The sequence below is a fragment of the Oculina patagonica genome, chromosome 1, assembly GCF_052425735.1.
Source record: "Oculina patagonica isolate OP01 chromosome 1, crgOcupat, whole genome shotgun sequence".
Classification (NCBI taxonomy): domain Eukaryota; kingdom Metazoa; phylum Cnidaria; class Anthozoa; order Scleractinia; family Oculinidae; genus Oculina; species Oculina patagonica.
Window position 1 is genome coordinate 1977021 of NC_135758.1, and position 17689 is coordinate 1994709.

At 36.0% G+C, this 17689-nt stretch overlaps 1 protein-coding gene across 3 annotated transcripts in view; it reads left to right on the forward strand.

Annotated features, from left to right (window-relative positions):
- The window catches only part of LOC144655786 (epithelial sodium channel subunit alpha-like), a 45934-nt gene extending 28256 nt beyond the window's left edge, over positions 1–17678 (forward strand). Inside the window, exons 1-13 of one of the 3 annotated variants that reach the window (XM_078516091.1) lie at positions 2039–2129; positions 4214–4506; positions 4970–5075; positions 5503–5824; positions 6379–6512; positions 11487–11650; positions 12082–12195; positions 13395–13506; positions 14448–14526; positions 15045–15102; positions 15541–15605; positions 16053–16128; positions 16759–17678. In XM_078516091.1, coding sequence (XP_078372217.1) covers positions 4222–4506; positions 4970–5075; positions 5503–5824; positions 6379–6512; positions 11487–11650; positions 12082–12195; positions 13395–13506; positions 14448–14526; positions 15045–15102; positions 15541–15605; positions 16053–16128; positions 16759–16965 — 1722 coding nt within the window. In that variant the 5' untranslated portion in view covers positions 2039–2129; positions 4214–4221 and the 3' untranslated portion in view covers positions 16966–17678. Of the gene's footprint in view, positions 1–2038; positions 2130–2167; positions 2252–4213; positions 4507–4969; positions 5076–5502; positions 5825–6378; positions 6513–11486; positions 11651–12081; positions 12196–13394; positions 13507–14447; positions 14527–15044; positions 15103–15540; positions 15606–16052; positions 16129–16758 lie in introns of those variants that run through there. The other 2 variants (XM_078516167.1, XM_078516032.1) reach the window with 2 other exon arrangements.
- The last annotated feature ends 11 nt before the right edge of the window (positions 17679–17689 follow it).

Below are 17689 nucleotides of genomic sequence, written 5' to 3' on the forward strand. Positions count from 1 at the left end.
TACAAGGGACTGGCTGACTAATAAGCACTTTGGTTTAGTTTCCAAAATATGGAATAGAGATTATTTATGTTCCATTTTAAAAACAAAAATATCAATAGAAAATTTACTAGCTTTAAAAATTTCACTTGAGCTTGGTTCGCCCTTTTGGTAACCTGTGACAGTAGCAATATTGGTTTCCTCTGTTTTATTGACATGCCTGGAAACTATTGTTGTAGCTTAACAACATTAAAAAAACATTAAAAAATTTACAGCGACGACTGGAATCTTCAAAGCTGCCACTGTCATGGCATTCTGCGAAATTTGAATAAAAAACATAAAAAGACAATAATGAAGGTATTTCTCAATACCTTTTATTTGAATGGTTATGATCACATGCACACCTTCACTTCAAAGGAAAAACCAGTTCAATAACTCAAGGCTTGACTCTGGGAATTATAATTATTTTTATTATATATTTTTTTCAAAATGGTGCAAATGGTTGACTTATTACTATTCTGGCAAATAATATCTTTTTAATAATTTTCGAAAAAAAAATTGTCGCTGCTGCTTTGATTATTGTCGTAATTAGGGTTAACCCTTTGAGACGACTGGTCAAATTATGCAATGAAAAAGTCACATTCCACGAATGGTTATACCGGTGCCGTTCAATTTTCCAGAGATTAAGCATGACGTTATACGGTCAACGGCAAAAACGAGTTTCATTTCGATACCTTTTTATATGGAATTCTAAAATTAATCCCTCATAAAAATAGGGGAAAAAAATACATAATCACGACAAACACAAAACTAATCATTTCCGCGTACGAACGCCAGAAGTTGAATTTTTGCCGTTGGCTGGAAAATAAACGTCATAAATGTCTTACGTGCATGCAACTGCAAACAGATCCAACCAGCTTTAATGAAAATAACACTTAGCAAAACTTGCCAAAACAAGGACAGTTAAAGATGGATCTTGAAAACGTAATTATCAGAATAATTGGCAAGTAAACATCATTTAAATCCTTTTCGCATTTGCCTTTTCTCAGTTCAATTGATTTACGATCATAAACTTTATTTATTTCACTCTTTATGAGGCTTGCCTTGTCCCTTTTTTCACAGATAAGTTCATACTGAAGTTTTTCATATTTTCGCTGATTTTGTAAAATGGTGTTTCTGGCCAAAACTGAGTGCGGAGGCTGTTATAAAATCTTTTGAATTTTTTTTATTTATTTACCGAACTGAATTTTGCTTATATCGACTTTTACTTTGTTAAACAATCAGCCATTTACACACTTTGAAGCTCATTTAAAATAATCTTATCTTTAATAAAAGAGCAGCGGTGTCCACAAACGAATTCAAAGAATTACTGAAAATGATGGACTCTAACAAAAGTTGAATACAGTAAAACGTCTTCATGAGAAAAAGAGTTTTAAATAACAATTGACTTGATCATGTAGATAATTGGAATGTAGATCGCGACCAAAAAAGCTAAAATGTTTTAATTGTTTTATTTATAATTATTTGCCGAGCTGAAACTTGCTTTGGCGACGTTTAAAGCCTCTGTCGCTGTTTGAAGACAATGCCATCTTTTTCGTCAATTTTCAGGCCTTCAGTCGATGAACTATAAAAAGATAGATGTTAACCTGAAATAACCCAAATTTTACTCAGAAAAAAAAAATAACATCACATCAAAAAGAAACTCATTAAAATGAACCCGTGTTTAATAAACGAACAGTGTTGTTTGTTGAACGAATTCATTGAATGCGAGCAAAAGGTTTAAATAAAACTGAACGCAAAATGTATTTTTGATATTTTCTGAATAGTTCACTTTTGGGTTTAAACACAGTAAACTATGCTAAAGCATGCCCACAATATAAGAAACGAAATTTTAAGGAATAACATGCAAACATGCATTGAATAAAAAATAATTCATTAGTACTCTGACAGGCCCTATTGTATAACTGTCAAACATTTTGTTCCTATTTAGCATGCTATTGCTGCTTAGCGCTGTGGGATGCTATTGATCGAAATAAATGCAAAGTATAAATAAAAGCAGCACATTGGTAGTAACACTTCAGTTACTACCAAACACTAACACTTGGTCAACAAGCACGTTGTGGATTTCAAGATAACTCCATCGCAGTACAAATGTAAGTCGTTTTCATATTTAGCTTGCAGATGTGTTTCATTATTTTACAGTTCAATGAACCGAATACGTATGGGTTTGTGCTTGTTACGACACAGCGAGCTAACTAGTACAAGATTTCACAAGGTAGATAAATGTTGATATGTGTGTTAAACCTGTTCTTTTACTCAACATCTTCATTAATACATATTCTGTGTGTTGCAATTATTTGAGACTACTAAAATCTATTACTGAAATATATCGCGTTCAGCGCGTTCAAGGAGACATTTTTCAAACAGCATCCGGTCGACGGATGCTGCTCGCGGAAATGAGTAGCTCCATAAGCCGCTTTCCATGAAGTTTGTAATGATATTGACTTTGGATTCGATAACTCAAATGTCAGTCTTCGTAGTAAACTAATGTATGCTCTTAAAAGTGACAAATGGTCCGTCAAGTGTTTTTCCTTTAATTTATGATCAAGCACTCGACAGATCTGCTATTCATTCATCGTAAGTCGCATAAACTCTGTTCAGCTAGCTGTTACTGCGCCGATCAGTTGAGTTTTATCAAAAATTATATAGGGAATATTAATTCTCTCACTAAAACGGCGTGCAATCTAAAAAAGACAGTCCAATGATCTTGTCAATCGCGAGCACAGCATTCAGAACAAATACGATTGCGCAGTTTATGATTTGTTTGGCTTTAATCTGAATGTCGAATAAAAACGGCGATTTTGACAACTGATTGAACTCCAGCTTTATTTGGGTTCACGGGCGTTTATTTACCGACTTGTGTAACGACTTAGCCCCAACAAAGATGAGTAAAAATAATTTATAAGTCGGTTTTTTTTTTTGTCGCTTTCAACTATGATGAATGGCCACCTTGAACCTCCTGTGTATTCATTTAAACTGTTAATACATGTTGTTATCAAGGGATTAACTGAATGAAGTGTCTAAATACTAAATGGTTAATGACAACTTTCTTCAAATATTTAATGTCGGAAAGCTTTTCGGGTTTTCTTGTAAATCGAACAAAAAAAATGAAAGAGGTATATCGGGGAGAAACATTTTTGCAAGTACCTTTTAATTTCCAGGCAACGACCTGTTTACAAAACAATAATGGGATAGGGGCAAGAAGGATAAATTAGACTTTCCGAATAAAATGTGCATTTGATATATGTCTGTGATTTTGCCGAAAAAGCCCATTATATATACTAGCCAAAGATTGTAAACAAGTTATGATAAATAGTGAATTATTTTAATTTCAAACAGGGTAAACGGCCTATGCATTTAGAATAGGGTTGTCCGAATAATTTGACTAATAACGATTCTAAAACGCACCTTTCATCGCTTTGAATGATATCTGACGGTGAATTGACAGGGAGAGAAGAAGCGTAAATGTCGTATCTGTTAGATCAAATGTAAGCCGTCTACGTGTTGGCTTAAACTTTAGCCGACAATGACTTTGGGTGCTACGTACATACGTACCGCAGCTAAATCACATTGACCTATTTTTTATTTACATGGTAAGAGCACCGCTTCTTTTTTTAGTGTGCGACAAGTGTTTGTTGGGGTTGAAGCGTTTTCGGGTTAACGGACAAAGGTACAACAAATGAGGAGTTCTGGGGAACAAATGCACTCGGTTTGCGGGAATGGAAAATCGTCAGAATTTTGCACTGATAAACAAACTTACGACATTAACATATAATATTAAAAAAAAAAACACGATAAGCACTGATATAAAAAAAAGAGACCAAAATACGTTTTTCGGACCGTGGCCACTTTCGAGTCGATGTGAAACCAATCGTATCCCAATGCTGAAATACAAAGAAACCTGAAGTCATCATTTATCTAGAGGGGCCCCGGAAACCGCTCCGATGGTTTCTAATGACGACAAGAAAAAAACCCAATTTGTTTAACAATGATTGAGTATTTGTTTGATACCATTTTTGTAGCAGCAACGGATAAATATTTGTGACACTGACCCAACAAAGTATAAGAGCTGGAAAGTGCTGGAAACTGTTGTCAGCCTTCATAAAATACACATCCGCAAATGACTCTAATAAAACAATAACTTTCTGGAAAAAACATTTTCAATGTTGCTTTACAGTAAAAGGAATGAAACAACTTAAACTAGGCATGGAGGATGAAGGCCAGCCCAAGAAGAAACAAGAGCAAGAACCAGCCAACGAGACATTCATGTCACTAACAAGGGACTTCTGTGGCTACACGTCTGCACATGGCTTTGAGAGAGTAATGTCTTCAAAACAGTGGATACGAAAAGCGTTCTGGAGTTTACTCTTTATTGCAGCCATCGTCGTGCTCGGCATTCAAGTTTATACGCTGTTCGGGAAATACCAGCGGCGACCGCTTGCCACACTTATTACATTAAAATCTGACACGGTAAGAACGGTAATACACAATAAGGATTGAAATATTTGACAAGGCTGAGTGAAATATTATCTGATTTGTCAGTCGAGAGCAATCAATTATTTACCGATGATAATAGAGAGGTACATAAATGATCTGCTAGTTACTGTCAAAAATTAGTTTGTGATATTCGAGTAACCGAGTTCAACGATTTTTATTATTCACCAATGATATTTTAAAGATGAGACGAGTAGCGGACAATATAAAGAAAAAAGCCAGCGGGTCCCTCATACACGATTTGATTGTGGTCTAAAATTACGACTACTGGTTTGATCGCTTTTAGTTTTGAATTGAACAAAACTTTTCTAAACATTATCCGCTAAAGAGAAAAAAAAAGTATTTGAAGTGTTCCTACATTGCTGCCTAAACATTTTAATTACCTTTCTTTTGTCATTATACATCAATAGACCTTAATTATGCATTTTCTTTATTTCAGAGTCTTCCATTCCCAGCTGTCACGCTGTGCAACTTCAATGCCATCAGATATAATGCGCTATTCGGAAGCAACTTCACGGATCTGATAGATACCATAAAAAAACAAAGTAAGACTGCAATTCATACATAACAACTACTAAGCTATTACTTGTTAGCGGAAGTGTTTTATGAAATGAATAAAACTATTCTTCACGGCAAAGATAAGCAAAAAATGGCATGATCCTCACCGTAAGCCCACTAAAAAAATCGACTGTGAACGGAAAGAAGCCTGCAAAATTAAGGGCTCACCGAGACTCAAACCAGTGACCTCATCGATGCCGCTCCACCGACTGAACTATAATGCCACACATTGGGATCCTGGTCATTTATTTCCAAATACGTAATTCAGTAAATACTTTCCGTGGCATAAAGGGAGTAGAGGTATTGCTTCTCCCATGGATGGAATGATAGGCCACCGCTGTTTCAACTTTATTAGGTAGAACTACACCGTGCACGTAATAATAAGACAAATTCAAATAATTCATTGATTTTCAGATTCATCATCGAACTCAACATCTTCAAGAAAACGGCGGTCAAATGATGCAGTGCCAACCACCTACGGTCCCACTGACTACGATCCCACTGACTACGAACCAACACCTACTGATTACTGGGATGACGATTCAGGATATGATGATGATTATGATCCTTGGGGAGACGACGAAGTCGACAATCCAGACTATCTTGACCCAGAATTCTTAGCGAGCGAGAAAGTAGCCCTTCTGCTGGCAGGGAAAGACGAAGGTTTTCTGTCATCTTTAGGCCATCAGTTTGAAGACATGGTGCTGTCATGTACCTACCGAGGCATTCCTTGCAGGTAGCTGTTTTAATACAAACGATGCTCCAAACATAAAAATCCGATGAGTTTGTAGTTATAACCCACGTTAACAATTGCACTTTCATCTTATTAACAAAGTCCTCCCAGGACGTTTACACCTCCAAAATGATAAGATTATACCAGCTTGAATACATTAGCACAGGCCTTGATGGTTTCTTTAGTTTGTACTAACTAACAGCGAAATATTACGTACATATTGCTAACCGAGGTGGTCTCCCCTATAAGCCTGGTGGTTTCCTGAAGGTCTCCTGCCCCTACCAACTATAGTTATTGTTGTTATATTTTATTTTTAAGAGTGGCTAATAAATGATGATGATGATGATGGAAAAAACGGATAGAAATGCCAATTTCGAAGTAAAACTATTGCACTGCATTAGCATCGTGCAAGAAGCTCACCAAAAAAATATTTGCTATAATATCTGACTGGATTTCCAAGAACGTGCCTTCAAAAAATGTTACCATTTTGGGGGGTAACCACGACAAAAGCAACGTTTTTATAAGTTGTCAATCAATTTTCATTTTTTTTTATTTAGCAATTACACAGACAAATTCTGGAGCAAGTTTTGGCACTACAAGTATGGCAATTGCTACGTATTCAACAAGGGTCTAACAAGCTCTGGATTGAAAAGACCAGTATTGAATTCAAACAAAGCGGGACCCTCACATGGTAAATATTGTCATTCATTCAGTCAGTCAGTCAGTCAGTCAGTCAGTCAGTGGGTCAGTCAATTAGTTAGTCAGTCAGTTAGTCAGTCAGTCAGTGGGTCAGTCAGTTAGTCAGTCAGTCAGTCAGTCAGTCAGTCAGTCAGTCAGTCAGTCAGTAATAGTAATAGTATATCTTTATTGCGCCTTACTCTCCAAAGGGAGGTATTGGTCTGTTTACAACAAAGGTTTTAACATTTACTAATACATTTAAGAAATAACAAAAATTTGATTCTTATACAATTCATAATGTCAATATATGTAAAAATTAAATAAATTATAATGTTCATTGTGCTTGTAAGTTAAGAAGCTCTTTCCTTTTTTGAAACATTGAATGTATATATTTACCTACTACTTTTGATGTATGTTCATTGTCAGCTCTAAGTAGGTACTTAATCCTCTCGTTCTCACTTAAATATATGTACCTTACATCAACCTTAGAAATGTGAGAACATAATTCATGTCTTATGGTTGTAAATCCCTGGCAACACATCAAAAAATGCTTTTCGTCTTCTACGCAATTTTGTTTACATACCAAGCATGTTCTATGCTCTACTGGGATTGATGCTCCTTTATTTTCATACTTTCCAGTCTGTATTCGTAATGTATGACATCCTAATCTAAGCTTTGTCAGGCTTATTCTGTGCGCTGGGTTTTTAACTGTTGTTAGGTAATTCTCAAATTCATAGCTCTTTTTAACTTCCTTGTGTGTAAATTTTTCTCTTGAAGTTGACGATGAACTATTCTGGGTGCCCAGCCAGTTTTGTAAATACTTATTTCTGAGGGTTTTCCTCATGGTTAATCGACCGTTATTGATGTGTTGCCGGGTTATCGGTTCTGTTTCTTGATGCATTTCTTCGTTAGTTGCAACATCAAAAAATGTTGTAGATGTTGTTGCATATTGAAATGCCTCACTTATCAAAACGTTATTACAACAATACTTCAGTCTTTGCCAATAGCTGAAGATTGACGTTTTTATGTCAATGATTAAAGGATAACGCCCAAGTTCTGCCCTGCAAGCAATGTTTTCTGTATACCATGGGACGTTTAACGTTTGTTTACAGAACTTGATGTGGACTTGTTCAATTGTGCTTTTATCGAAGTGCGTTTTATATGACAATAGTTCTGGTCCCCAAATTTCGCACGCATAAAGTAACACGGGCTTAACAAGGGCATTGAAAAGTTTGTTCTTAATCGCAATAGCTGCTGAATCCGTGTTAGAAAAGGATCGTTTAATTATCGAGAGGACCTTAGTGGCTTTTTTGCTGAGAATTTCCCTTGCATAAGTGTAACGACCGGATGAGGTCATTTCTATACCTAAATATGTTTGTTTGTCGACAATTTGCAAAGATTCATTGTCGTATTTAAAATTTATATTATTTTTCTTTTGTCCGTTACCGCTGAATATGATTATGTTCGACTTTTTGGTATTAACTTTGAGCTTCCATTGCTGAGCGTGTCTATGAATTACATTAAGCGATTGTTGCAACCCTTCGGGAGAAGGACTGATTATTAACAAATCATCTGCATACATTAAGCAATTTATAGTTCGATTTCCTAACATCACACCTGGAGATTTGCTCTGTTTAAGATATTGCGGTAGATCATTCATAAATAAAGAAAATAAAACTGGACTTAGACCATCACCTTGCCTTATCCCTTTGTTACATGAAAATAGTTCAGTAAGTGCGTTTTGGTTAATTTTAACACAACTCCTAATAGACGAATACATGGATTTAATAACATTCAAGAATTTCCCTTGTATTCCGTATGTTTGTAATTTATGTATCATTCCAGATTGCCATACACTATCGAAAGCTTTTTCGTAGTCAATAAAACCAACGTAAAGCTTCTTGTGTTGTTTGGTGTATTTATGGAGTAATTGCTGGAAAATAAATAAACTGTCAGTAGTTCTGTAGTTTGGTCTAAATCCAAACTGTTCAGGATTTAGAACATCATGTTGTTCGATGAATTTATTCAATCTGTTTTGCAAAATTGATGTGAACAGTTTTCCTAAGCAGCTAGTTAAAGTGATTCCTCTGTAATTTGCTGGAGTCAGTCAGTCAGTCAGTGGGTCAGTCAGTTAGTTAGTCAGTCAGTCAGTGGGTCAGTCAGTTAGTCAGTCAGTCAGTCCTCAGTCAGTCAGTCAGTCAGTCAGTCAGTCAGTCAGTCAGTCAGTCATTCTTTGTTTATGAATGATTTACCAGATTATTTTAGAGTAAACAAATGCAACGCGGTAGTATTAAGCAATCAATTACTTAATTGTTTAATGTACGCAGATGATCTATTAGTATTAAGCGATTCTCCAGAAGGATTGCAACAATCACTTGACGTTATTCATAAGCACGCTCAAGAATAGAAGCTAAAAGTAAACACCAATAAATGAAACATCATTGTATTTAGTGGTAACGGTCAGAAAAAACACAAAAAAATTTTTAAATACGACAATTAAACCTTAAATATTATTGACAAACAAACATATCTAGGCATAGAAATGACATCTTCTAGTCGTTACACCTATGCAAGAGAAATAATCAGCAAAAAGGCTACCAAAGTTATTTCTATCATTAAACGTTTTCTGTCCAACATTGATTCATCAACAATTGTGATACGAAATAAACTTTTTGATGCCCTAGTTAAACCCATACTTTTGTATGGATGTGAAATATGGGGACCCGAACTTTTATCATACAAAACACATTTCGATAAAAGTACAATTGAACAAGTTCACATCCGGTTTTGCAAACAAGCATTAAATGTACCATGGTATGCAGAAAACGTAGCATGTAGAGCAGAACTAGGTCGATACCCTTTAGCAATAGATATAAAAGCATCTATTTTCTGCTATTTTCAAAGATTAGAACATAAGATGGTGGTCAGTCATGTGACATAATAGCCAATCAGATGTTAAGGCGTAGTAAGTCCGTGAGTATAAATGACGGGTCACATTGTCAAGCATCCCCTCTTGCTTTCACCATCACAGCGAGTACAGCTGCTGGGAAGACAATTTTCCCACCCTCCGCTCCCTTATTACCACCTGTCGGGTTAGCATTTGTGCTGTGTCATTTTGCGGGGCGCTTTTTCCGCCCCACCTTTGCTGAAAATGATATTTTAATTACCATTATCGTTGTAAGCAATTCACTTCCGTCCGCTTGATTATCCATTAAAACCGCCACTGTATTTAAGTGGCCAAGAAATGCCAACTTGTGTGTCATCTGGTTCTTGTTCTTTCAAAATCTTCAGCAAACTAGTGCGACTTCACACAGAGCTCCCGAATCTTATCCTAACCAACGTTTCGGCATAAAAATTATTTTCAAAATTGGTCGAAGGTCCGAAATTGCGGGTCAGTTAACTCTAGAAAAAAATTCACTCACAAAGAAGTTAAAAAGGATTACCCATTAGAAGAGTATCTCACTACAGTTAAAAATCCAGCTCATTGAATAAGTTTCACTAAACTACGATTAGGGGTACATTTCCTTCGCATACAAACTGGAAAATATGAAAATGCAGGAGCACCCATACCAGTTGAAGAACGAAAGCGCTTGGTATGTAAGGAAAACCACATAGAGGACGAACAGCATTTTTTAATGTATTGCAAAGGGTATAATGATGTTAGAAAAGAGCTTCATTCCATCGTGTCCCAAACTGATCCTCGCTTTGTAGATTTAACTGATCATGAAAAAATAATGTACCTTCTTAAATTAGATAATAATGCTACCTCTAGAATCATAGCTAAATATATCTTTCTCATATTTCAAAAAAGAAAAGCAATTTTAAATTGAAAGTTATATTAATAAATAGTTGTATAATTAATAGTTCAATTATTATCATAAACGTCTGCATTGTAATTCAAGTGTTTGTTATTAAGTAATTTGTTAGCATAGTTGTTATAACACCTTTATTGTAACTAGACCAATACCTCCCTTTGGAGTGTAAGGCGCAATAAAGATTTACTGTACTGTTACTGTTAGTCATTCATTCATTCATTCATTCATTCATTAAAAACCCAGCGCACAGAATAAGCCTGACAAAGCTTAGATTAGGATGTCATACATTACGAATACAGACTGGAAAATATGAAAATAAAGGAGCATCAATCCCAGTAGAGCAAAGAACATGCTTTGTATGTAAACAAAATTGCGTAGAAGACGAAAAGCATTTTTTGATGTGTTGCCAGGGATTTACAACCATAAGACATGAATTATGTTCTCACATTTCTAAGGTTGATGTAAGGTACATATATTTAAGTGAGAACGAGAGGATTAAGTACCTACTTAGAGCTGACAATGAACATACATCAAAAGTAGTAGGTAAATATATACATTCAATGTTTCAAAAAAGGAAAGAGCTTCTTAACTTACAAGCACAATGAACATTATAATTTATTTAATTTTTACATATATTGACATTATGAATTGTATAAGAATCAAATTTTTGTTATTTCTTAAATGTATTAGTAAATGTTAAAACCTTTGTTGTAAACAGACCAATACCTCCCTTTGGAGAGTAAGGCGCAATAAAGATATACTATTACTATTACTATTATTCATTCATTCATTCATTCATTCATTCATTCATTCATTCATTCATTCATTCATTCATTCATTCAGTCAGTCAGTCAGTCAGTCAGCAGCCAGTCAGCCAGTCATTCAGTCAGTTAGTCAGTCAGTCAGTCAGTCAGTCAGTCAGTCAGTCAGTCAGTCAGTCAGTCAGCCAGTCAGTCAGTCCGTCAGGCAAACAGGCATCTGGCAGGCAGGAAGGCAAGCAAGCATTCCTTGCGTTCAAACACGTGAGAGCTTTCAAGCAACGTCTACGATTCTGACGATTACGATAATTTGGTTTAAATCTGGCTGTCCAATAGTAGACGTCCTCAACTAACTAATATCTGATATACCAGTACAGTATAAATGACCTATTTTAATTTTTCTCTCTTCTTTAGGACTGAACCTCGAGATAAACATTGAACAAGATGAATACCTTGATTCTTTTACCCCAGAAGCGGGTATTAAGATTGACATTTCGAGCCAGGGATATATGCCATTTCCCTTGGAAAGAGGTTTAAGCTTGCCGGTAGGATTTGCATCGACAATAGGCCTCAGAAAGGTGAATACTTTTTCTACGCCACAACTTTTAAATATAAAGAATAAAAAAGAAATACAATGAAATAATTATACTGTCTCCAACATTTTCTAACGCAAATGATTTCTTGTCGTATTTCCCAGGCTCACTGGCTTTTGGTGACTTTATTTTGTCGGACTTGTGACCATAAATGCAATCAGAAAAAAAAACCCACCTAGTCATATTAAGCAACTAATTAACTTGAGTGGACTGTAAAGCAGCATAAAACCTTTTGAATCCTTGAATTTTGCAAAGTACAACGCAACTGTTTTTTTCTCTTCTCTCAGTTCATTGTGAAAGTGAAGCATCATGTGCGAGACGCTTTGCAACTAAAAAAGCTGTCATTACTGTCTTTTCTTGTTTTCAAATGTTGACATGAATACAGTATCAGTACTTTTCTTTCTTATTTTCCGTAGGTCAAGTTAAAAAGAGAGGATCCATTCAACAACCACCGATGTCATCCTGACAACACTTCTACAGACAAATCAAACTTGTACACCAAAATGTTTAACGCGACATATTCTTCAACGGTAAGGAATAGCTGTATGCCAATAGTAAGAGCTCTGTGGATTCAAGATAAGTATTTCTTGACCCGGTTTTTGTTATTAAGAACACAAAAAAAATTAAGTTCCCGAAAGAGATAACGGAATAACGGTCAACTCGAAATAGGCCTTATCTCGGTTTTCGACGCCATCTTGACGATTAGGCAAAGTGGGTAGAAATTACAGTGTTTGTATGGGAATCTGACGGCAAATATCTTTTACAAAAATTGACTTCTGGACAACTTATCAATTGTAAAGTTAAAAAACTAGGCAAAAGTTTTTATTCGTCAAGTTTGAAGGACTGTAGCTGGGCTAGAAAGCGTTCAGTTGCGTTTTTAATGTCTCATACATTTGTCTATAATTTTTCCCGCGATCCGCGTCAATTTGCGGGAAAAAAAATATAAGTTGTCCAGAATTCAATTTTTGTAAAAGATACTTGCCGTCGGATTTCCATACAGACACTGTAATTTCTAACCGCGTTGCCTACCTGTCAAGATGGCGTCTAAAACCGTGATAAGGCCTATTGTCAAAAGAACAGACGGATGAACGCCAACTCACAGCTGCACATTTGAAATGATAATTCAGCCCGCGCACGTTTTAGCTAAAGCGTGAAGTTTAACACTACCTTAAATATGTAGATAAATAAGTGAAATTCGTTATCTGAAGGAAATTTAGCTAGAATTCTACAAAAACAATTAGATTACTCACTTTCGATTTCTATGAGGTGATAGTTGATTCTTCGTTCTTGGCTTCATCATCAACTATTATCCAAAGAAATTCCAAGCTCTTATTAAATCCAGTAGGCCAATTCCGATATATTAATATTCTAACTTGGATGCGAGGTTTGGGGGAACAAAACAAGAGAAATGTTTATTCATCCCTGAACCTCGACGTGATATCTTTTGTTTTATTCCCCCAAGCCTCGTGGCCAAGTTAGAATTTTAATATATCGGAAATGGCCTATTGTTAAATAGGCGACGACGATAGATCTTGTCAGATATGCACATTTCTTATAGAACAAGCTGAGTGTCTACTATTACCAGTTGTGCGTTTCCTTTCGTTCCCTTTCGAATACACATATGCTGCTTCCTGCGAATGCCGAGCTCGGAGTTCTGCCTGACAATTATATTCCACGCAACCACGTTATATCAGTTACTAATTCAATTTGCCTGTTTTTCAAATCTAAGGCCTGCAAGGAGTCTTGTTTGGCTAACAATCAGTTTTCACAGTGTGGCTGTATGGAGTACAGATTTCCTGTGGATAAAGAGCCCGTTTGTGATATAACAAACAAAGCTGTCAGTAAGTGTTGTCATACATTTGCAAAGTCTATTTACAACGTATGCTTGAAACCTTCAGCAAACTAGTATTTATATGCACAAACTATGTTAGTGGCCATGTTCATTAGATATATCATATTAGTTGAGGAACTCATAAACAAAGTGGGTTTATACAAAATTAATGACTGCAAATTGTCTATTTTGCTTAAAATGGAATTAAAATTGAACCCCTGTACCAGAACAAAGGAACTACCCTCTCACTCTAACCTCGTGCGGGCTGTGGCGTGTTCTCTAGCACCTTTGCTGGGATAATGGCTTTGAATTTCCATTCAGCAACGAAAAGCTCGGCTACATAACGTAAACGAGAAAAGAGGATTTTCTAATGTAGTATTAAAGACAGTGTTTTTTTTATTCCAGCTGACCTAACACACTCTCAATAGTATTGAAATCATATTTAGCTGCATGCATCCCGCATGTCCTATACGCGTGGTGTTAATTTTGTATAAAACTCTGTTTTTCGTCGTTTATTAGGGCAGTGGTGTAGCAGCTTTTGTAAGCTTGTTACACTATTGGTCTTCAAGTGAAGCAGTTGCTATTACTTTTTGGGCTAGAAGCTTTGTTCCAGTTGTTTATTCAATTGATCTCTCGACGAGTAGCAAGCCTTTCATTTGAGACTTTGAGAGGGCTGCTCAGGCCCGTAACTAGCAAGAGGCAAGACAAGGTATTTGCCTCGTCTAAATTTTTACCCAATGTTTTGTTTGCAAAATAATCCCCAGTTGAACAAGATTGATTTTTCTCAAGAAGTATATCATAAAAATGTCTCTGAAAGAGATTCATAGCTTGTAGATTTCAAAGTTTCGTGGAGGGCATGCGCCCCGATCTATGACAAAGGTTTGGTTACGGCCCTGCTGCTACCCAATGTTTGAAGTAAACATGCTTGTGATTGTTTCTTTTTAATTGTAGTTAGCTGTCTTAACAAGGTGCAAAAGATGTATAGAGACAACAAACTAAACTGCAGCACCTCCTGCCCACCACCCTGCAGGTAAAACCTTGAAGTTATGCCATCGCTTAACAAATTAAGACAGAGCAAGTGCGGGCAACGATCAATGCTAATGAAACCTTTCTGAAATCTTTATGTTACATGTAGAATATGAAAATTATTCTGCAGGGGACATGAACAGCAATTCGGGTCGGCTGTGGAAGAAATAAATCGAGTATAAGTATAACTCATTATTAGTCCTTAATGTAGCTAAGCTGATTACCATACCGTCCTGGCAGATGTAATAAATTACCAAACTATAGAATAAGATTGTCATATAAAACACATTTCTTAGGTCAATAATCTGTTCTTTCACTTCCAGCTCGTTGGTAAATGTTTCATAACGTTTTTCCCTTTCCTAGAGTGATTTCATTTATCCCGTCGAACAATATATAACAATTAGCGCGCAAAAGTCAAAACTAATAAAAAAAAAGCAATGAAATTAGTGTCTAATAGTATTCAAAAAGTAATAACTATTTCTTCGTTTACTTGAATAATGGAATGATACACTGTATTTTCAGTCAGGAAGAATTTAAGATCAGCACTTCGTATGCAGTGTGGCCGTCGGAACATTACGAGGTACTGAGTTAATTGTTGTATGGTTATATCTACTGCCTAGTGAGTGACTTTTGGAACCTAAATTAAACAATGGAGTGTAATCGCTGAGTAATCTATTGCGAAAAAAAAGGCCGAACTGAAGAAAATTTATTTTTGCATACTTTCTTAAGAGCCCCAATTGACTTCGAATGCTTCCATGAGGGAGAAAAGGGCAAACCCGAAATTAATTCCCATGTTAGCTTAAAGTATTCTCCATTAACATTTACAGTTAGAAGATCCAGAGTGAGACAGTAAAAGTTCAACATACAGAATTTTAGGAAGGCTCCTTTAAGACTTTTAAATATATAAAAATAGTCAGTCACGGATCTATTTTCGATTCATTTTGCTGTACATTTGAGATTCTGTTACTGGTAATAGAATTGGTATATGAAATTAAGGCTAATATATTTTAACCCCTAGGATTACTATCAAGCCGACCTCGAAAGGCGTGGTAAATTTGTTTGGGCAGATGTCGGTTCTTACAGGTAACTCAGTACTGATTGCTTTAATTACTAATTTATTATTAAAATATCTTTTGTAGGGATAATAAAACCAATACTCCCAAAAAAACTTTACAAATTAAGAATTTTAAACTGGCAGACGATGGAACAGTTGGCTATTTTACAAGCTGGGCGGTTAGAACGGGACTTGACTTGAACCTTCGGCTTAAGGGATGTGGACAGAAATGGCTTCTATAGACTAAGTAGTCGTGAGTAATTTGTTAGCCAACAAAAAGATCAGAATTTAACTTATTTATCTAACTGTTTACTCTAAACACAAGCCATCCACACCTTGTTACTTTTATTTTAATCAAGCAATGAATGTGAATTCAATTTAAAGAGCTATTGGTACCAGGGCGAAGCAATTAAGCAATTTTTTATGTTCGATGTTTTTAGTTGTATTAGAATAGAGTTTTTTGTATTCTTTTCCAGAAAAAACGTATTAAAGATTCAAGTTTTCTTTGAAGAACTTAACGTTGAACTCATAACAGAAGAAAGATCATACGAAGTAAGTGACTGCTATTTATTTTCATTCTGCTCGCTTATTCCTCGAAATAAATTTGCGATAGAAGTTTTGCTTTCGATTTCCTTGTTTTTTTTTTTTTATTTTTCGCGAAAGGGACATGATCGGCTAAAGACTTACAAGTATCTTTGCAAAATGAATTTTAAAGGAGTATTGACAAACAAAAGTCACTACAAAGAAACAATGAGTTCGAGTATTAAAATTTTCCCGGCAAACTTCAGGCGAAGCTCTTTGACGTCACGCATACATTTCCAGCTTCAAGATGGCGGTGTTCGGTTATCGAGTTTTGGGCTACTTCAGTAAAGGATTTCGTGGGGTTTGAGCACTCGCTGGAAGCTGAAGTTTTGGTAAATAACATATCTTTGTATAAAATTTCGATTGGCGTAAGGGAAAAACGGAATGGCCACTTTAGAGTGAACTTCTTCCTTAATAATATGTGAAAAAAAGCCAAGATCTTTACAGTAATAAATATAATTAGTTAAGCACATCAACCGGAGAAAATTTTGCAAAGTTTAAAAAACCCGAGAGAGTACAGAGCCATTTGACTAAATTTTAAAACTACCTTTAAATTCAGATAAATTGGTTTATGCTTACTGTCTATTACTTCTTCAACAGCTTGCAGATTTCGCTTCCGACATCGGTGGTCAGCTGGGGCTGTGGATTGGGTTCTCTGTGCTGACAATAGCAGAGTTTTTAGAGTTTTTCGGGTTGTTGTTTTTTCTTCTTGTCAAAAAGTGCTCATCGCGGAGCAAAGTCACGTCCACCACTATGGAAATGAAGGGGACAGCGTCCTACTCAAATCCAGCGCTGAGTATGCGATAAAGACTAGAATAACTGCAATACTGTTGCCAAACTAGCGATGGATAATTTCAAGAAAGATCCTGGGATGACTGTGATCACTATAGGTGTCTATGTTGCAGAACGTTGCGCAGCTGCAGGGAAGGAAATACTCGAGTACTCTGACAGCCTGTTTTTCCTGGGAGGTTTAAGAAATGGGAACTCCACTGTAGCAACACAAGCAAAGACCTTTTTGAACTGGATGCAGCGTCTACAGAATTTTTAAAAGGTGTTTTAAGATTAGCCGGCTTTAAAGGGCTCTTTGGGATAATCACACAGGAGGTGGTTATGAGCCCAAAAACACTACACTAAGGAGTCTACAGTCAACTCTCTCTTGACGGACACCTCTATAAGACGGACACCTGGTGTTGGTCCCATCTTATCCCCCTTTCAGTCATTTTACGTAACTAAACTCCCTATAAGATGAACACTTTTCTTAGACGGACAGTTAGAGCCAGTCCCAACGGTGTCCGTCTTAGAAAGAGTTTACTGTATTTTGTATTAGTAAACTTGAACAGAATTGGCGAATTTTATTATGCTGTATTTCGTGGAATTAGCTCGAAATATTTATCCAAATTAAAAATCATATCTTTTATAGGGGAGAGGGAAGATTGGGTGCCTTTTACGGCGCTCAGAATGGAAAAAACAAACAAAAACAAAAACAAAAAAGTTTGGTTTTTATAGTGTTTTATTTAAATGTTTATTTATA